This window comes from Zophobas morio, unplaced genomic scaffold (genome assembly GCF_036711695.1).
Source record: "Zophobas morio isolate AGI-343-1 ecotype UQ-CSIRO unplaced genomic scaffold, CSIRO_AGI_Zmor_V1 ptg000008l, whole genome shotgun sequence".
NCBI lineage: Eukaryota > Metazoa > Arthropoda > Insecta > Coleoptera > Tenebrionidae > Zophobas > Zophobas morio.
In genome coordinates, this window is record NW_026972113.1 from 13422898 (window position 1) to 13443865 (window position 20968).

General features: G+C 40.4%; 1 protein-coding gene across 39 annotated transcripts in view; it reads right to left on the reverse strand.

Moving 5' to 3' along the window:
• The window catches only part of LOC135125418 (modifier of mdg4-like), a 43115-nt gene that overhangs the window by 17013 nt on the left and 5134 nt on the right, over nucleotides 1-20968 (reverse strand). Inside the window, exons 4-6 of one of the 39 annotated variants that reach the window (XM_064050999.1) lie at nucleotides 18388-18490; nucleotides 18123-18341; nucleotides 17953-18075 (exon numbers count right to left, since the gene is read on the reverse strand). The exons of 7 other annotated variants lie outside the window; for them this stretch is intronic. In XM_064050999.1, the coding sequence (XP_063907069.1) occupies nucleotides 17997-18075; nucleotides 18123-18341; nucleotides 18388-18490 (401 nt within the window). In that variant the 3' untranslated portion in view covers nucleotides 17953-17996. Of the gene's footprint in view, nucleotides 1-4949; nucleotides 5273-5337; nucleotides 5602-6447; nucleotides 6756-7149; nucleotides 7799-7894; nucleotides 8313-8423; nucleotides 8885-8907; nucleotides 9288-9309; nucleotides 9745-9855; nucleotides 10112-10189; nucleotides 10506-10557; nucleotides 10852-10959; nucleotides 11252-11295; nucleotides 11601-12393; nucleotides 12699-12775; nucleotides 13067-13150; nucleotides 13493-13566; nucleotides 13885-14047; nucleotides 14412-14557; nucleotides 14882-14932; nucleotides 15235-15298; nucleotides 15591-15653; nucleotides 15942-16133; nucleotides 16471-16590; nucleotides 16833-17173; nucleotides 17519-17952; nucleotides 18076-18122; nucleotides 18342-18387; nucleotides 18491-18565; nucleotides 18705-18752; nucleotides 18969-19015; nucleotides 19101-19172; nucleotides 19343-19389; nucleotides 19618-19666; nucleotides 19746-19812; nucleotides 19931-19979; nucleotides 20205-20281; nucleotides 20406-20566; nucleotides 20951-20968 lie in introns of those variants that run through there. 31 more of the 39 variants (XM_064050998.1, XM_064051000.1, XM_064050996.1 and 28 more) reach the window with 31 other exon arrangements.

A 20968-nucleotide genomic window follows, 5' to 3' on the forward strand; every position in this document is an offset into this window, starting at 1 on the left:
TTTTCGATTTCTCAATTTTTTAATTTTTCAGTTTTTCGATTTTTCGGTTCTTCGTCTTTTCGATAGTTTGATGTCTCGATTTTTTTTAATTTCTTAATTTCTCTATTTTTCTCAATCATTCGATTTTTTGACTCTTCGACATTTAAATTTTTCGATTTTTGGCTTTTTTGATTGCTCAATTTTTCGACTACCCGATTTTTCGATTATTCGATTTCTCGATCATTCGATTTTTGACTTTTCGACATTAAGATTTTTCGATTTTTTGGGGTTTTCGATTTTTCTTCGCCTTTTCGATTTCTCGATTTTTTAATTTTTCAGTTTTTCGATTTGTCATTTTTTTAATTTATTCAAATTCTCGATTTTTTCGTTCTTCGTCTTTTCGATATTATTTTTCGATTTTTTCGAGTTTTGGTTTTTTAATTTTTCGATTTTTTCGAGTTTGGGTTTTTTAATTTTTCCATTTCTCTATTTTTCGACTTTTCGATGTTTTGATTATTTAGTTTTTCGATTTTCCATGTTTTCCATTTTATTCAATTTTTCGGTTCTTCGTCTTTTCGATATTTTTACTTTTCAATTTTTCGATTTTTTCGAGTTTTGGATTTCAATTTTTCGATTTCCCAATTTTTTTGATTTTTTAGTTTTTCGATTTTTCGGTTCTTCGTCTTTTCGATAGTTTGATGTCTCGATTTTATTTAATTTCTTGAATTCTCTATTTTTCTCAATCATTCGATTTTTTGACTTTTTCATTTTTGGCTTTTTTGATTGCTCAATTTTTCGACTACCCGATTTTTCAATTATTCGATTTCTCGATCATTCGATTTTTTGAATTTTCGACATTTAGATTTTTCAAGTTGTTAATTTCCCGATTTTTCGAGTTTTGGTTTTTTAATTTCTCGATTTCTCTATTTTTAGACTTATAGATTTCTCGATCATTCGATTTTTTATTTTTCGACATTTAAATTTTTCAATTTTTCGCCTTTTCAATTTTTCGATTTTTCAATTTTCGATTTTTCATTTCTCCAATTCATTCAAATTATCTATTTTTCAATTTTTCGTTATTTCGGTTCTTCGTCTTCGATATTTTGATTTCTCAATTTTTCGAATTTTGGGTTTTTAATTTCTCTATTTTTAGACTTAAACGATTCCTCGATCATTTGATTTTTTGACTTTTCGATATTTAAATTTTTCGATTTTTGGATTTTTCGATTGCTCAATTTTTCCACTACCCGATTTTTCGATTTTTTTATTTTTCGCGTTTTCGATTTCTCTATTTTTTATTTTTAAGTTCTTCGAGTTCCCGTTCTTTCAATGTATCCAAATTTTCGATTTTTCAGTTTTTCGATTTTCCATTTTTTCAAATTTTCGATTTTTCAATTTTTCGGTTCTTTGTCTTCGATATTTTGATTTCTCGATTTTTCGAATTGTTTTTTCATTTTTCGACTTATAGATTTGTCGATCATTCAATTTTTTTACTTTTCCACATTTAAATTTTTCCATTTTTGGCTTTTTCGATTGCTCAATTTTTCGACATTTAAATTTCTCAATTTTTCGCCTTTTCAATCTTTTGATTTTTCAATTTTCGATTTTTCATTTTTCCAATTCATTCAAATTTTTCAATTTTTCGTTTTTTCGGTTCTTCGTCTTCGATATTTTGATTTCTCAATTTTTCGAATTTTGGGTTTTTAATTTCTCTATTTTTAGACTTAAACGATTTCTCGATCATTTGATTTTTTGACTTTTCGATATTTAAATTTTTCGATTTTTGGATTTTTCGATTGTTCAATTTTTCCACTACCCGATTTTTCGATTTTTTGATTTTTCGCGTTTTCGATTTCTCTATTTTTTATTTTTTAGTTCTTCGAATTCCCGTTCTTTCAATGTATGCAAATTTTCGATTTTTCAGTTTTTCGATTTTCCATTTTTTCAAATTTTCTACTTTTCAATTTTTCGGTTCTTTGTCTTCGATATTTTGATTTCTCGATTTTTCGAAATGTATTTCATTTTTCGATGTCTCTATTTTTCGTCTTATAAATTTGTCGATCATTCGATTTTTTGGTTTTTCAATTTTTCGCCGTTTCGATTTCTCTATTTTTTTTTTAGTTCTTCGATTTCCCATTTTTTCAATTTATTCAAATTTTCAATTTTTCAATATTTTGATTTCTCGATTTTTCTCTAGTTTCGGTTTTTTAATTTTTGGATTTCTGTATTTTTCGACTTACAGATTTCTCGATCATTCGATTTTTAAATTTTTCGGTTATTCGCCTTTTCGATATTTTGATTTTTCGATTTTTCGCCGTTTCGATTTCTCGATTTTTTGATTTTTCAGTTCTTCGATTTCCCATTTTCTCAATTTATTCAAATTTTCAATTTTTCGATTTTTTGGTTCTTCGTCTTTCGATTTTTTTTTCGAGTTTTGGTTTTTTAATTTTTCCATTTCTCTATCTTTCGACCTATAGATTTCTCGATCATTCTATTTTTTTACTTTTCGACATTTAATTTTTTTGATTTTTGGATTTTTCAATTTTTCTCGATCATTCGATTTTTTGACTTTTCGGCACTTTGATTTTTCGATTTCTCGATCATTCAATTATTTGACTTTTCGAAAATTTTCAATTTTTCAATATTTTGATTTCTCGATTTTTCTCGAGTTTCGGGTTTTTAATTTTTCGACTTATAGATTTCTCGATCATTCGATTTTTCAATTTTTCGGTTATTCGTCTTTTCGATATTTTTATTTTTCGATTTTTCGACGTTTCGATTTCTCGATTTTTTCATTTTTCAGTTCTTCGATTTCCCATTTTCTCAATTTATTCAAATTTTCGATTTTTCAATTTTTTGGTTCTTCGTCTTTCGATATTTTTTTCGAGTTTTGGTCTTTTAATTTTTCCATTTCTCTATTTTTCAACCTATAGATTTCTCGATCATTCTACTTTTTTACTTTTCGACATTTAATTTTTTTGATTTTTGGATTTTTCAATTTTTGGACTTTGCATTTCTCGATCATTCGATTTTTTGACTTTTCGGCACTTTGATTTTTCGATTTCTCGATCATTCGATTATTTGACTTTTCGACATTTAGATTTTTCGATTTCTCTATTTTTTATTTTTTAGTTCTTCGATTTCCCATTTTCTCAATTTATTCAAATTTTCGATTTTTCAATTTTTGGTTCTTCGTCTTTCGATTTTTTTTCGAGTTTTGGTTTTTTAATTTTTCCATTTCTCTATTTTTCGACCTATAGATTTCTCGATCATTCTATTTTTTTACTTTTCGACATTTTGATTTTTCGATTTTTTTTCAATTTTGCGCCTTTACGATATCTCGAATTTTTAGGTTTTCAATTTCCCATTTTTTCAATTTATTCAAATTTTAGATTTCTCGATCATTCGATTTTTTGACTTTTGACATTTAGATTTTTCAATTTTTGGACTTTTGGATTTTTCGATTACTCAATTTTTCGACTACTGAAGTTTTAGATTATTCGATTTGTCAGTTGTTCGATTTTTGAAGTTTTGGATTTTTCAATTTTTCGAATTCTCAAGTTTTTGACTTTTCGATTTCTCGATCTATCAATTTTTCGACTTTTCGATTTCTGATTTCTTCCAATCGAAAAAACAAAAAATTAAAAAATTGAAAAATCGAGAAATTGAAGAGTCGATAAGTCGAGAATTCGGAAAACTAAAAATCGGAAAATTGAAAAATCACAAAACGAAAATATCTGAAATTAAAGAACGAAGTATAAAAAATTGAGACAACGAAGTCTAAAATTTGACAAAATCAAAAAAGCGATAATGGAAAAATTCTGAAACTGAAAAATCGAAAACTTGAAAAGTCGAAAAATGCATAATCGGGAAATCGAGTAATCGAAGATTTGAAAAATCGAAAATCGAGAAATTGTCAAATCACAAAAGTAAAATACCGAAAATTAAAGGACGAAGTCTGAAATATCGAACAGTCGAAGCTCTGAAAAATTAATAAATCAAAAATTTAAATGAAGTACAAAATTAAAATATGCTATATCATTCTTATGGAAAAACTCACTTGCAACATACGACAGCATGCTCCTTTTTCGGCTCGTTTTGCTCCATTGTAGCTTGATTAATGACATTTTTTGTCCTACCAAATTTCATTTCCTTCCTATACTTTCCAGTGTATTTTCTTCATGTTGTCGAGTTATTTGTGAACAAATTTAATAGATGCAGTTGATTATTAAAATATATAGGGTGTCTCAGCTAAAACTCCGTGGCCTAAAATCTTCAGAACGAATAGAGATATTGAAATTCTGTAGATGTCATTGTTTTTCGCTTAACTTCATGTCCAATCTACCGTAAAATAGTGGTAGTTTTTTATTTCACTCAACTTTCTTCTTTCTGTATGTTTATAAATTTTATTTTTTTTTATTGGCTGAAAATGAAATGTCTGTATTGTAAATTACGGTAATTGCAAGCTCCCTCTTTAAGCTAAAAACAATGGTGTTTACAGAATTTCAATATCTCTATCAATTGTCAAGATAATAAGTCGCGGAGTTTTGGTTGGGACAGCCTGTATATTTATAACAGTACCAATTTGTATCATTTTACATATTTACATACACAGTTATAAATTATATTACAAAAATTTAAGGTTACTTAAAATAATAAAATTTTGTAATTTTTCGAAAAAGCTGGATATGATTTGTTGTATGTACTACAGAGGCGAGGGAAGTTCTGTCGAATAACCTTCGACCACTTTTTTTTTCAAAACGTCAATGTCGCCGGCAAAACACAGGGCCCCACTTTGTAAATTTCCCGGTGGAACCCCAGGTCCTCACCTGACCTGGTCATGCTTGGCTTGACCAGACCGGATCTAACCTGGCCTGAGCGCACTTTACTTGGCCTTGACTGGACCTGACCGCACCTGATTGGCCTGACCTAACTTAGCCAGGTGGCTTTAGAAAACCCAAAGAATCAGGTCCGAATTAAAAAATATTTATTACACAACACCAACACACAACAGCCTAGTACTCTGTCTTAAAATAGTGCGCCCTAATATTATAGTACTCCTGGCTAAGAACCACGAACCCCGCCGTGGAGGTCACCGGTGGACAAACATGGTGTCCGCTCAGCCGGATGCTTTGGTCGACATTGATGGTACACCTGGCCTTGCAGTTTCCCTTGTCGTATAGCAAACACTTCCAGTACGACACCCTCTGCGAGCTCCGGTGCTTCACGTACCTGTGGTTGTCGATGATGAGCTGGGGGAAGCTCCTCGGACCCTTGATGTAGGTGGCCAGAACTGAAAAGAAAGCGCATTAGAAGAGTCCGCGAGGTGGTTCTGATCAAAGCGCCTTCCGGACGTACCTTACTGGGCGCCTCTGATAATTTTAACTAGCTGTGGCGAGTACTGTATGTCTTTGTGGTACGTCACTTGCGGCACGTGGTTGTGCTCCTCGACGTTAATTTTGACAACGCGTCCATACGTCACGAGGCGAGATTTACACTTTGTTTTAAAATATTGCGCGCATCTCCACCTCGTTCTGTTGTGATCTTTTTGGTAAATTTGGTACTCGTCGTTTTCCAGGATTATTTTTGGGTACTTTTTTCCTTTCGTGACGTATATTATACCTGGAATGAGCATGCATTACAAAATGGGGCCACATGTGTCCGAAAGCAAGAAAATTCAGGGGTGAATACACCAACAAAGTACGAAAAATGTATACGAAAATAGTTTTTATTTTCTTAGAAGGTAAACATTCCTGGAATTTTAAACGTCACGTTTTCGAGCGCCATCTATCGTTTTATTCTCTAACTATGTTGACCCTCTTGCTGTGTAAATGTTGGTAGCTGCTCATTCTTGGAACGTCGTGGTTGTGCTTCCCCGATACCTTGACGAAGCCCTTTTGGGTAGTCAACGCCGCTACACACTTAGTTTTAAAGTACGTCTGGCAGCGCCACCTGGTTTTCTCCATCGAGCTCTTACAGTGAATCACGTAGGTGTAGTCGTCCAGGATGAGTGTGGGGTTTTTGGTGCCCTTACCGATGAAGATTAACCCTAAAAACACAATACGTCAGAACTGAAGGGTTTTTCAAGGTTTCGGTGTCCGAAAGTATGAAAAAAACTACGCATTCTTGTTAAAACTTTATTTTAATTAACTCCTCTGGAAATAGACATTTTGCGCTGTTAACGCTTGGTAGTCGACGTCTTTCAAGGACGCCTCGTGGTTGTGGGTGCCCATGACCTTGACCACTTTCCCTTTGGTCTGAAGGGCCGCTAGACACCTAGTGCGAAAGTATGCGTTGCAGCGCCACCTCGTCCTCCGTTTCCCGATGACGTGAGTCACGAACTCGTTACCGTCAAGAATCAACTTAGGGTTCTTGGTGGCCTTAGCAATGAAAATGACCCCTGGAAAGAAACGATCACGAAATAGAAACACAGCGCACTTGAAACACACAACGAAAGAAAAAAAAGTGTACGTATAAAATTTTATTCGTAAAAGTCTACAAGCAATTTTATTTTTTCCACGTGATGATGACGCTCTGGCCCACCAGCTGCTCGGTGTCGTGGTGGAAGGCGCAGGGTGCGTGGTTATGGTCATTAAAAATTTTCACCACCTTCCCGTACGTGCACAGGGCCGACCTACACTTAGTTTTGTGGTAGGCCCTGCAGCGCCATCTCGTCGAGTTGGCCCGCTTCTGGTGTAAAAAAAACTCGTCCCCGTTTAACAAAATGAGCGGGTGCTTGTAGCTCCGGCCCTGGAGAAAGTGGATAACTCCTGAAACTACAAAAAATTCTAAAGATATGCCTCGGCTTGGGGAGGGTGGCGTGGTTGGCCCTTTCCCGGCAGTTAGTAAAATAAAATCAAAAGAAAAATGTAAACGGATTTATTCAGAATTCACACTATTGGTAAACGCAAGATTTTCACGATCTGCACTTATGACATTGTTTTCGAGCATGGGACGGTGGTTGTGCTGGTGGTTTATTTTTATGGTGTTGGCAAAAGTGACCAGCGTCGCACGACACTTGCTTTTGAAATAGGATGTACATCGCAGGTGCCTTCGAAGGTTTTCCTGTTCACCGTAAAAATGTTGTTGTCGACGCAGAGTTTGGGGTTTTTTGTGCCGGGGACAACGAAAATTACCTCTGAAAAGTGACACTGTTAGTGACTTTTTGTTTTTTTACATGAACAAAAGCACACAGAAGCCTCGAGTCCCCCACACCGCGTTAAAATTTTAAGGTTATAGAAAAAAGCAAAGAAACGGGTTGCTAACACTTTATTATAGGTCCCAAAAAAAATCACTTGATGCGATTGTGCTTGGCTAAGCCTGATCACTTTTTTCATGCACTCTACACTACACAGGTACTTACCACAGTCACACTTTCCGTTTTAATCTATAAATAAAAAAAATGTTTATTTAAATACAGGTGAAAAATCACAATTAACATATTTTAAAACGTCAAAATGAGTCACGTTTTTTGCTCTCTACTGTACATCGTCGACTTTATTGCTTATGTACAAAAGAGCACTAATAAATCACTTCTTAACAATTTCAGTCTCCAGAGTGTTCCGCGTACTCGGAATGACGGTCACAGTTTTGGTGACCAAGCTCTCGTAATTCGGGTTGTGAATGTACGGAGCGTGATTGTGTTCCTTGAACATTCTTACCACCTGCCCGTACGTGAACAGAGCGGCTTTACACTTAGTCTTGTAGTAGGCGGTACAGCGCCACCTAGATTTATCTTTGCACTGCTTGTGGTAAAAATACTCGTTCTTGTTGAGTATCAATTTGGGGTTTTTGTGGCCGCGGGTCACTTGAATCTGGCCTGAAAAAAGAAAAATTAGTCGAAAAATACTAACACACTTTTTATGTACGACCTACCTAGTAGCTTCAATTTTTTTTTCAAAAAATGAAAAACCACTAAAAATGGGAAACGTTTTATTCACCTTAACGACAATACTATTGGAACAAAACAAACAGTGTCACATACATCGACTAACAAATCACACGTTCTTTGGTAACTCGTATTAAGTACCTACTGATAACAAGGAAGGATTTACAGGAAGCTACACTCAGTTACTACTCGGTCCTCAAAATGTACACCCTCTGACGCATGGCGTGCTCGATTATCTCCGGATTCTGCACCGTGGGCGGGTGGTTGTGCCTATATTTCGCGTTGACGTACTTGCCGTACGTCAGCAGGCTCGCTCGACACTTGCTTTTGAAATAGGCTGTACATCTCCACCTCGTCTTGTCCAGCGATTTGATACATATAGTGTACATGTTTTTTTCGAAAATTATTTTGGGGTTTTTTGTAGCTGCCACAACGTAAATCGAACCTAAAACATCACTAGTTTAGGGCGAGCTTTCGCAAATCTGAAACAGAACACAAAAAGCACCTGTTGTACCCAAAAGCGAAGCGAACGGAAACAAGAAACAAGAAAAACGGCTTGGTTGAGCAGCTTTATTGAAAACCTTTACAAAAATGTGAATTTTACAAGGTGGATTTGAATTTGGCGCTCGAATGCTTCAGTGTGATTGGCGAGAGTGACGTCAGGATCATTGTTTACCTACTCCGCCATTACCACTCGTGGTGTAATTTATGGTTTAATAAACGTTTTCACACGTATTTGGGTCTAACAATTCGTGCTTCGTACAATCGTGACCTTCCGCGCCTCCACTTTGCCCGAATTGTGGTCCCTGAATTGTACCTTCTGCGGCAAATGATTGTGCTCGTTGACCACCTCCACCGCGCTTTTATCCACAATCAAAGCCGCCTTGCACCTCGTCCTGTAGTAAAACGTGCAGCGCCACCTCGTGCTCGTGTTCTCCAAGTTGTGTTGAAAATGAAACACAAAGTCGTCTAGGATCAACTTCGGGTGTTTAAATCCCGGCACGACATAAATCGTTCCTGCAAAACAACGCATTAGTACCTGCACGGTCACCAAGTGGCGCACACTGGAAAATCGTCCATACTTACCCACGCAATAAAACTCGGCTTTTGGAAAAAGATTTATTTTACCACTTAAGTCTGGGCACACGGTTTACAATGGTTACATACTGAATGTACTCGCTGTAGTCGAGCGAGTGGTCAAAGTGGATTCTGGGTACGTGGTTGTGTATGTTAATGTTCTCCAGTACCCCGTTACAAGTACTGACGGCTGCTTGGCACCGCGTCTTGTAGTAGAAACTACAGCGCCATCTCTTTTTCACCGGCATTCCCACGCTCCGCTGCAGGAAGTACTCGTACTTGCCGCAGACGAGCTTCGGGTGCTTGGACTGGGGGGTGGACCCGGGGACGATGTAGATGGCCTCTAAAAAAAACACCGTTAGATAGAATTCTGACAAGCTATGACCACCACCAAGACTTTCAAATTCAAAATCGTTTGAATTTGGCGCCACGCGTCCGATCCGTCGTGACGTCAGCGTCATTCACTTACTACTAGACAAACTGAAACAACGCGCGCAAATTATACACCACGTGAGAAAAACGTCTTTATTGCTTCGGTTTGACCTTTCGTTTGAACAGTTTCACATTGTGAGAGAACATGCTGTTGTAATCGAATTTCTTTGACCGAGAAGCGTGATTATGGTTATGGACGGTCTCTAAAGTTCTCCCGGAGGTAATCAACATGGCTCTGCACTTGCTTTTGTAGTAGTGGGAGCACCGCCACCATGTTTTATTGTTGCGTTTGCGATTGCACGTAAAAATGTTCTTTTCGAGCAGAAGCTGCGGATTGCGAACGCCGGGAACCAGGTAAATGGTACAATCTGGAAAAAATCAAAGAGGTCACTCACGGAACATACGATTGAAGAAGTGGTGAAACGCAAGGAACGAAAATCGTTTATTGACAAAAAACAAACTTAAGATTGTTGTACTACTTTTTAATGAAAGTCATTTTGTGCTTAAAGATCTCCCTCTTGTGGTCGTAGCCGTCGGCTTTGGGCTCGTGGTTGTGGTTGTTGTGGATCTCGACCACCGTCCCGTGGGTGTACAATTTCGCTTTACACAGAGTCCGGTACCTGGCGCTGCACCACCACAGGGTACCCCTCGCCGACTTCTTCTTGCAGTGAAAGTCGTAATTGTTAAGCAACAGTTTCGGGTTTTTTACCCCAGGGATGACGTAGACAACGCAATCTAAAACATACACCCGAATTAATATTACAGCGTGCCACCACCAAGAAAACCTGTCACGCATTGACAAAAACACCCATAAAAGCGGTACTCTTTATTAGTCAAAAATATCCCCCCCACAGTCACTTTTTCTTTTTCTCTTTTCGTTTAAAAATCACGTTTTGGTTGAAGATCTTCTGAGTCGGGTCGGTGCTCGCGGCGCTCGCTTTGTGGTTGTGGCTGCCGATGATCTCCACGACCTTCCCGTAGGTGCACAACGTCGCCCTACACCTCGTTTTCGATTTAAAAGAGCAGCGCCACCACGTTTTGTACTTTCCTTTGTCGTTGAGGGTGAATCGGTGGTTTTCGAGCAAGAGAATCGGGTTTTTGAACCCGGCCACCACTTGGATCACGCCACCTAGAAACGACGAGTGTTAGGGACGGCCGACTTTTCGCGAAACGGGTTAGAGCGAAAATAAACAACTCGGTTAAAAAGTCCACTTTATTTCAATTTCGCGTTTTCAGGATGACATGCTGGCTGAAAGTTCGTTGGTTCTGGTGGTAGCTTTCGGGGCGGTGGTTGTGGACGCCGATGATTTCCACGATTTTCCCGTAGGTGCACAGGATGGCGGTGCACTTGGTGCGGTACTTGGAGGAGCATCTCCACCAGGTTTTGTTGCGACCTTTGTAGCTCACTATGAACTGGTGGTTTTGGACCACGAGAATCGGGTTTTTGGTGCCGGCAACTACGTGGATTATACCACCTAAAAATAATTTAGTTAGAAACGAGACACTTGTATTTTTATGTAGTACGTACCTAGTGCACCACACTAAAATGATTACAAAGTTAAAAAAAAAAAAAACACTGAAAACCAGTTCTAAACACTTTATTATTTCTACCTTATTCCCTAATTTTCAGAATAACACTCTGACTGAATACTTTCTGGTGCTGGTTGCGGGTGTCCAAGTTGGGTCTGTGGTTGTGACACCCGATGACCTCCACCACTTTCCCGTAGGTGATGAGGATCGCCCTACAGTTGGTTTTAAATTTAAAAGAGCACCTCCACCAAGTTTTACATTTTCCTTTGACGTTGAGGAGGTACTGGTAGTTCCGGACCACCAAGATTGGGTTCTTCGTGCCAGCCACTACGTGAATAACGCCACCTAGAAGGGAACACCATTAACTTTGGAAGTACTCCGGGTACCACAACAACGAAATAAAAGAACGCTCCAAATGTATGCTATATTTACAACGGGTACACTTTCTTTCTCACAATAAACATGTGTTGGTTAACTGCGTTTTTGTTATGTCGGGGTTGGGGTTCGTGGTTGTGCGAGTACATCATCTCCACGATTTTCCCATAGGTAACCAGAGCCGCTGGACATTTACTTCTTCGGTACGCCGAGCACCTCCACCACGTTTTTTTCGTTCTTTTGCGATTGCAGTTGTACATGTAGTCGTTAATGACCAGAAGGGGGTTCTTGAGGCCGGGGATCACCTGAACCACGGTACCTACGGGACAGAAAATGGTAAATAAGCCCGAGGAGTAGCAGCCGCGCGAGGAAGAAAAACACCAAGTCGAATTCAAAGTAGTTTATTTAGTACCTAAGTTTTACGTATAATGAACACTTTTTGGGTGAAATGGTTCTGGGTGTGGTTGTCTGTAGTCGCCTGGTGGTTGTGGGTGTGGAACACGTTGACGATTCCGCCGTACGTGACCAGGAAGCACTTGCACTTGGTTTTGTAGTAGTAGGTGCACCTCCAGCGAGTCTTGTCGCTGAACTTGTGGTTGACCAAAAACTCGTGTTTGTCCAAGACGATCTTCGGGTTCTTGTGTCCACGGATTATGTGAATGAATCCTAAAAACGACTGGATTAAAACCCGAACGACGAAATCGACACACAAGTACTTACACAACACAAATAAATAAGTCTCCAAACAAACAAAACAATTTTTTATTCAACTAAGTACAAAATGTAACTATTTTCTAATTATCGTCACTCGTTGACTGGTTAGTTTAGACACTTCTTGTTCGTTCACGATCGGGTCGTGATTGTGACCACCCGAACACTCTACGACTCTTCCATGAGTGTACAGTCTTGCGCTGCAGCGAGATTTGGTACTGTGCGAACAGCGCCATCTGGTCTTTTTCTCGAACAGCGAGTGTATAGTGAACACGTACCTGTCCAGGATTAACTTTGGGTATTTGGTGCCTTGGCGAAAATACACGGTTCCTGAAAATCAAAGCACCTTCAAATACACACTGTCGTTTAAAGCGTTTAAAGCGCAAAGTAAATTAACACACTAGAAATAAAAAATATATTAGAGAACTCAGATACAAGTTTTAAAAACTACGATTTTTCCGCAGAATTGTGACCCTCTGGCTAAAAATGCTCCCGAGGGGTCCGCTCCCCAACGCGGGCTCGTGGTTATGCTCCTCATTGATACAAAGAACGACCTTTCCATAGGTGACCAAAGCCGCTTTACACCGAGATCTGGCCTGTGCGCAGCGCCACTTAGTGTACGTGCTAGTACGCTGATACACCAAGAACTCGCACCGGTCCAGAATCAACTTCGGGTGTTTAAGACCTCGAGTAAAGTAAATGACACCTGGAAAAAAAGCGTCATTATGACACCCAGTTACCACTATTAATAATAATAATAATTATAATAAATGAAACGCACAGTCGAAAATAAGGGTTTATGGAGACAACTACAGAGTTAGTTTCCTTTGACGATGGTAACCGACTGGGTGAAGAGACTTTCGAAGCTGCGGTTTTCCATGGAGGGAGGGTGGTTGTGCTCGTAGAAGACTCGGACCACTTTGCCCGAGGTGAACAGAGCCGCTTTGCAACGGGTTTTGTTGCAGTGGACGCAGCGCCACCGAGTCCTCGAGTTACCTTTCTGGTGGACGATGAACTCGTTGTTGTCGAGGATGAGCTTCGGGTATTTGTGACCTTTAATGAAGTGTATAACACCTAAAAAAATCCGGCTTCAGTTGCTGTTCCACGGTCAAACGAACCATTATTTTGGGTACTTACCACTCGATAGAAAGACAAAACCAGGTGAAAGAATTTATTGGTACCGACTAAATGGTTACAATACACTATTTTAAACTAGACTAAATAGTCCGATGGGTTACTTGAAGATTTTGCGCACGTTTACCACTTGGGACATCATTCCGGAGTACTGGATGAGTTTGGGTTCGTGGTTGTGGATGCCTTCCACCAGCGCTTGTCTACCGATCGTGGTGACTTTGGTTTTGCACCGGTTTTGCTTGAACGTGGTGTAGTACTGGGAGCAGGTCCACACTGTCTTGTTGGGGAGTTTCCGGTAGATGAGATAGTCGTACCCTTCGAGGATAATTTTCGGGTTTTTCACCGCCACGTCGAAGTATATCACACCTAAAAATTCAAGCTCTTACTAGACAGACACAGTAAAACCTGGAGCGTCCGTGACAAGAAAAAACAAACTAAAGTTTACCAAGGTATCAATTTTTATTAATAAATTAGTACACGCTAGTCTTGTCTAATGATAGTGACAATGTCTGACAGCATATCTCGGTACCTATTTCTATTTTTCACTTTGGGCTCGTGGTTGTGTACCCCGCTGACGTACACCATTTTCCCGCTAGTCACGATTCTACTTCTACACCGATTGTTTTTCTCCCTCAGTCTTCCGTAGTACGACGAGCACATCCACGTAGTTCTATCCGGGTACTGCTTCAGCAGGAGATAATCGTAATTGTCTAAGAAAATTTTCGGGTTCTTATCGCCGACACCGAAATAAATGACACCTAGAAGACGTTTACGAAACGTAAATAATCAATAAATCACCACACAAACACTACATAGTGTACTAAGATTGAAAAGGTCAAACTTGTCCGACGATCCGGGGCAAGTTTGGACTTTCCACGTCGATACCTACCGCCGCTGGTGGAAAGGGAGAAAGATACTCTGTACAATCCCACACATTTATTGACAGGTTAGCACACTTCTATAAAATACCCAACAAAATAAACAAAAACAACAAAAATCAACAGCGATTAGTCTTATGGGTCTCTCTGGATGGTCACATATTGCGACAAGAGATTTCTAAACTTTCGGTCTTTTCTCGGCTTCGCCTCGTGATTGTGCGCGTGGTTGTTGATCCTCACAATGCGACCGCTCGTCACAATGGTCGACTTGCATCTATTTTCCCTCGAGTTAAAGTAATGGTTGCATTTCCAAATCGTTCGATTCGTCTCTTTCCTATACACCAAGTAATCGTGGTCGTCTATTACGATCTTCGGGTTTTTCGTTGCAACGTCAAAGTATATTATATCTGAAAGAAACACCACGTGAGAAAGAATCCCAAAAAGTCAAAGCAACTAAGCAAACAACCATCGCTCTTCTAAAAAATCGGGTTTAAACGCCTCTTGCTGCAAACTCAAAAACGGTTAGAAAGAAGAAATCATAATAAATAAGCGAGACGGTTACAAGTTCCACTTTATTGCGTTAGTACGGTACACGATAACTTAACACTAACTTAAGAGCGTCTAACGATAGTGACGAGCTGAGGCAGCAAGTCCTTGTGCCTCTGGCTCTTGAGGCACGGTAGATGGTTGTGCAACCCGTAGATGTACGCCATCCGTTGTGACGTCACTACTCTAACCTTGCACCGCTCGGTGATCGGGTGAAAGTACTTTTTGCAAATCCACACCGTTTCTTCCACTTTCTTGCGCAGCATCAGGTACTCGAAGTCCTCCATTATGATTTTCGGGTGCTTCGTGCCCATGTCAAAGTAAATAAGACCTGAAAAACACAGACGTTACGAACGAAGCGTCCACAAAATCACGCACTGACTTAGACGCTCTAAAACTGCTAAGTCAAACCCTAACACTAGACTCTCTTCTTGTACGTGATAGTAACGACTTGCGACAGCTGGTTGCTCATATCTTGGTCCCGGAATTTAGGGTCGTGGTTGTGGTCCGCGTTCGTCACATACACTTGTCTCCCGGTGGTCAGAATCCTCGACTTGCAGTTAGTTTTGGCGTACGACGCGCAAATCCAGAGTGTCTTGTTCTGTTTTTTCCTGTTTATGATATAGTCGTAGCAATGCAGAACCAGCTTCGGGTTCTTGTTGCCAGGAATAAAGAATATGATATCTGAAAGACGGACACGTTGAAGACTACGTCTTACTCACACCGGGAAGGTCAAAAATCAACGACAACCAAAAAACGCAACTTTATTTTCCCCAAAAAAAACTACATGTGAGAGATGTATACAACTTGAGAAATCATATCCGTGAGGTCCTCCTCCCTCAAGATCGGCAGGTGGTTGTGCGCTACCTTATTCACCAGCACTCTCCTCCCCGTCGTGTGCAACCGCGACTTGCAGCTCGTCTTCCCGTACGACGCGCACTTCCACATCGTCTTGCTCTGCATTCTCCTATTTATAACATAATAATTGCGATTCAGAATCAGCTTTGGGTGTTTGTTACCGGGAATGAAATAAATCACACCTGAAATAAGAGTAGAGTTCAGACGCACGTCGCCACTTCCCAAAATCAACAAAAACACCAACAAAAAATTCAACACTTTATTCAAAAAATACATTCACTTTCTCGAAATGTACACCGTCTGCGCGACCATCCTCTCCAAGTCGGCTTGGGTCAGCTTCGACTCGTGGTTGTGCGGAATTCGGTTCATCACGACCTTGCGGCCGGTGGTCTGCATGCGAGACTTGCAGCCGGTTTTCGAGTAGCAAGTGCACATCCAGAGGGTTTTGTGCGCTTTTTTCTTATTGATTATGTAAATGTGGCCGTCCACGATCAGTTTGGGGTGCTTTTGGCCGGGCAGGAAGAAAATCGTACCTAAAAACATGACGGCGTGGAGCTTACTCGGGTTCTCGGTGGAGGTCGCGAAAGTGGCGCAGTCGGTGGGATTAAAATTTGACAAATGAAAAACTCCTAGAAAAGAAAACGGGGTTACAAGGGTATAAACTCGGGTCAAGGACACTGATACATCCGACTATACTTACTGTCACCGCGTCATTAAAACACGAATGGACGTAACTTTAATTTATTGCATTGATTTAAGTACAAATAAACACACATCGACAGAAATAACACGATTACAAAAAAGTTTTGTTCGTTCGCACGATGGAAACCACTTGAGACAACATGTTCTTGAATTTGGTACCGTCATTATTGGGACCGTGGTTGTGTTCGCCACTTATCTGTACCATTCGTCCCGTGGTGGTAATCTTGCATTTACACTTGGTTTTGTAGTACCCGGGACATATCCACAATGTTTTATTCTGCATTTTCTTGTGCACCGTGTAGGCGTAGTTCTCGAGGATGATCTTCGGGTACTTCTTCCCTACATCGAAAAATATGGTACCTAAAAAGATGAACATTAACGAATCGAGTTAGTCGCACCACTACTTCGCATCTCATTCAATTAAGAAAAACACAAGTTTCCTCAACCATTTATTAAAAATTAGTGCGAATTTTGTCTTACAATCAAGACCGAATGACACGGCAGCCTACTCTTATCCGTCAACGATTTACTCGGGTGGTTGTGTTTGCCCTTAATTATCACAGTCTTCCCCGTGGTGATCAGCCTGGACTCGCACTTGGTGGTCGTGTAAGCCGAACAAATCCACACCGTGCTGTTCTTCTTCTTCATCTGAAGCCTGTACCCGTAATTCTCCACGATAATCTTCGGGTTGTTCCGCCTCGTGTTGTCAAAATAAATCACCCCTACAACAAAGCAACAACTAGTGGTCGCACAACCTCAACACCGCTATAAAAAAAGCCTCTTCATCTTAAGTCTTTATTGTTTAATAATCGTTACAGTGTGAAACAACATTCCTTCGTGCTTCCTGCTGGGGTTGGGTTCGTGGTTGTGTTCGCCCTTGACGATGGCCACCTTCCCCGTGGTCGTCACCCTCGCCCGACACTTGGTCTTATAGCTCGACGAGCACACCCAGTCGGTTTTGTTGGTCAAGCGCGTTTTTATTTTGTAGTCGTAGTGGTCGATGATGATTTTTGGGTGCTTAATTCCGGCTTCGAAATAAATGGTGCCTAGAAAAGGTAAGCGGTGTCAAGCGCTGGGTGAGCAAAGTGGGGGGTAATCCGCGTGACTGCGCCGTTAGTGAAACACTGGTCTGACTCGACTGTTTATTTACATCTCCAACACTTCACAATATTGACGACGTGCGCGGTGAGGCACTCCTTCGTGGCGTACTCCTTGGGCTCGTGCAAGTGGGTCTCGTTCATCACTTTCACGGTGGACCCGTACGTGATCAGGCGCGCTTTACACTTCAAACTTTTCTTTTTGCCGCAGCACCAGATGGTTCGTTCCGTGGTGGCTCGCTCGATGGTGTAGTCGTAATAGTTCATTATGAGTTTGGGGTACTTCTGCGCTCGATCAAAGTAGATTACACCTGAAAGTGAGTCTTCTGTAACGGTGGTTACGACAGGATGATAAGGGAACATGAAAACGCAACTCTCCTAAAGCCAGTTTATTGTCTATAAAACAAACAAAAGTGGAGTTACGTGAGTTTCTGTTTAAACACTTTGCCTTCTTTGCGTTTTTCGTTGATGTACCTCCTGGGGATATCGTGGTTGTGGAGACCCATGCGAAGGACAACCTTCCCGTTATTAGTGTAACACTTTGCCGCGCACGCCGCTTTGTAACACTTCCACAACTTCTTCTCCTTCACGATTTGGACGAATCGGTACACCTGCTCTTGAGTAATGAGCAGATCCCCCGTCGACGGATTCCGTATAAACTTAAAAATACCTAAACAACAAGAAACTAAATCAGAAAAGCGCAACCACGGGAGACGAGCAACTCTACTCGAGAATAAAAACCGGATCGGGCGAATAATCTTTATTGAATAAATAATATATACATTAACACTAGTCGCACTGTCTCCTCCACCGGTTCAGCTTGTGTCTGATGGAGTCGAATGGGGTTTCTCTCGCCGCGTTCGGGTACCTGCAACTGCTCTCTCTTTAAGTGTCCACGAGAAAAATTAAACCTACATTTCGCTCAACGTCGCATAGACGGTCCTCGGTGCCACGTTCGGCTGCTTGGTCATCACTTCCTTCAGCTCCCTCATGAAGATTATTTTCTCTTCGGCGGCAAAATCCGGCGGGTGATTGTGGGGTTTGTTCAACTTAATGTCTTGGATCGACCCTTCCGAAGGCATGACTGCGCGCGCGTGACACCCCAGACGCTTATACTCCAAACAACGAAGATATCTACGGAAGAGTAACTACCCAGAAGCTTAACCCAAACCGTACTTACATCATTGGCGGTTTCCCCTTTGTGATATTCACATGAAAGACAAAACCATCAACTATATACCGAGGCATATTTCTTTTCCTTTTAGTTTTACACTCGACAGAATCTGCGTTAAAGCAAAAATACATTAGTGTGGGGTTTACAATCATGGCGAGTTGTGAGGAGTTTTAACAAAAACACGTCCACTGAAGACAATTTTAATGAAGTTTTGGAATGATTACAGTTTGAAATTTGTTAAAACGGAAACCTTCTGCCTTTTCCAGCGGATCATCGATGATCTCACTGCGCCGAAACTTTTAAGAGCTGCACCTTCAGGAAATCTGGAACGAAGTGGTTTAAGTGGAATTTTTGGCACGAAGGTCACCTACATTTTGGCTACGTTGTCGTAGATCTGTGTCACTGGTAGGTTGATTCCGATGCATGCCACTTTCAGTTGTTTCATGAAAGCCTCCACGATTGACTCGTTTTCGTCGAGGGGGTGATTGTGCCCTTTTAGAATGATTGCTTTGGTTAGGGGCGACCCCAAGGGTAAGACGGCTCGGGATTTACAGCCCACAAGGCGCGACTTGACGCATCGCAAATATCTACAAGAAACGAGCTACACTGGTGACTTAAGCCGACTTAACTCTACCTTTTGTTTCTGCTTATGTAACTCGAGTGGTAAAAGTAACCGTTTAGACAAAAGCGGCCGGGTTTGCGCTTCTTGGTACTTTTATCTGGAACAACTCAGAAAGTCACGGGGCGTCACTTATAAGAAGCTTGTGGTAGTTATATAGTGGGGGTTCTACACCAATTAAAAAAAATACCAACGATGAGGACCCGAAAATTAAAATCGATCACACGAATAATTCAAGCGTATATTTAAATAAAGGACACAACTTAACGTTTGCCACTCTTCCACTTCCATATGGACGCTTTAACCGAATCGTAGGGCCTCAGTTTCGCCCCCTCGGGGTAACTACAACAAGATAATTCTAATACGATTCCACCGATCTTTTCGCATACATTTTGGCCACTTCTTCGTAGATCTCCTTCGATGGTACCCTGCAGCTGACTTTCGTGATCGACTTTAGCTTTTGTAAGAACTCCCAACACGCGTGTTCACTGAAACTTTCGGGGTGGTTGTGAGGCTGGTTGAAACTGATAATTTTATCGATTTGTTTATCTTGCAGAATCGTGCATTTGCCTCTGGTTTTACACCCGAGGGTACTAGCTTTCGAGCATCGTAAGTACCTACAAAGTACCACTGAAATCTTTGTTTACGAAACCAAAACCGAGTTACCCCGTGGTTCCTACAATTTTGTCCAACACATAGAAATAACCATCTATGCAATTCCTCCCTGTGAGTCTTCTGGGGAAACCTGTAACATTTTGAGTGAAGCGGACTGACCTAAGTAAGTGTGAAAAGTAAGTGAATCAAACGACGAGTACTTTCAAACGTGTATTGAGAACAATTACACTGTATTATATTTGTGAGCTTCTGCGCCATCTATGCAGCGACGAACTGACGTTTTTGAAGGAAATTTCTTCGGCTGCTTTCGGGTATCTACGGACACATGAGTAGTACTAAATGTGGTACCGGCGGAAATAATTACACTTGTGCCACGGTTTCGTAGACCTTCTTTAGGGTGGCTTTTTCCATGGAATTGGAGCGAACGGCGACTTTCAGTTCTCTTATAAAAGCGTCTTTTTCCTCGGCGTTGACGTCGGGAGGGTGGTTGTGAGGTTGGGTCATTTTTAACATTTTTAGGTTGCCGCCGACTGGGATGGTAGCTCTGCCGCGACAACCGGATCTTTTATGTTCGGCACAACCCAAATAACTAGCATTGTGCAGAAAAATAATTCGTGAAATTAAAGTATTAAGTGGCGATATATTAATATAGTGTTTAATATTTACCGTAGAGGTGGTGTACCGGCAATAACGTTATTATGGTACACGAATCCATCAACGACAAACCTCATACGATTAATCCGCTTTTTGGGCGCTGGTACGTTGTAAGTCGACTCAATTTTGTAAAATTCTAAAAAGAATCGCATTACGATTAAAACGAAGAAACTGGTAAAGTTAAAGAACGATTTCACGGCATGAGGCTAACTAAAGTCGTACAAAGTATTGACTGCAACAATTTGAAGATGTCACGTCATAAGAAAAACAAGTCGGACTAAATCAAGACCATCAGAGTTGCCAAAATATGTATATTTATTGTACGAAATTTATAACATCGTTATAAATTTTCCAAGAGAAGAAATATCGCAAGTTTTACGTTGTGAAGCGTGCTTGCTGTAGCCAGTACTGAATGTAATGTCTGGTGTCCGCCGCAGTATACTTCCGATTGTTCATTTTCACAGCACCTGTCCCAAGTGTTACAATAAGTGTTAGTAGCGTCACCTTCCAATACTTACAAATGACCAACGAGTTCAGTTGCAACGTATCGAAAGAAAATTTCCCATCGCCTGCTTTACGGGACGTGAAATAAGACGACAATTCGGGAGCTAAGCACAACTTTAAGATATTGTTTACCACGTAATACAAGTTTTCACCTTCCACAGTGGACAAATACTCCGCCTATAAACATATCGTGCA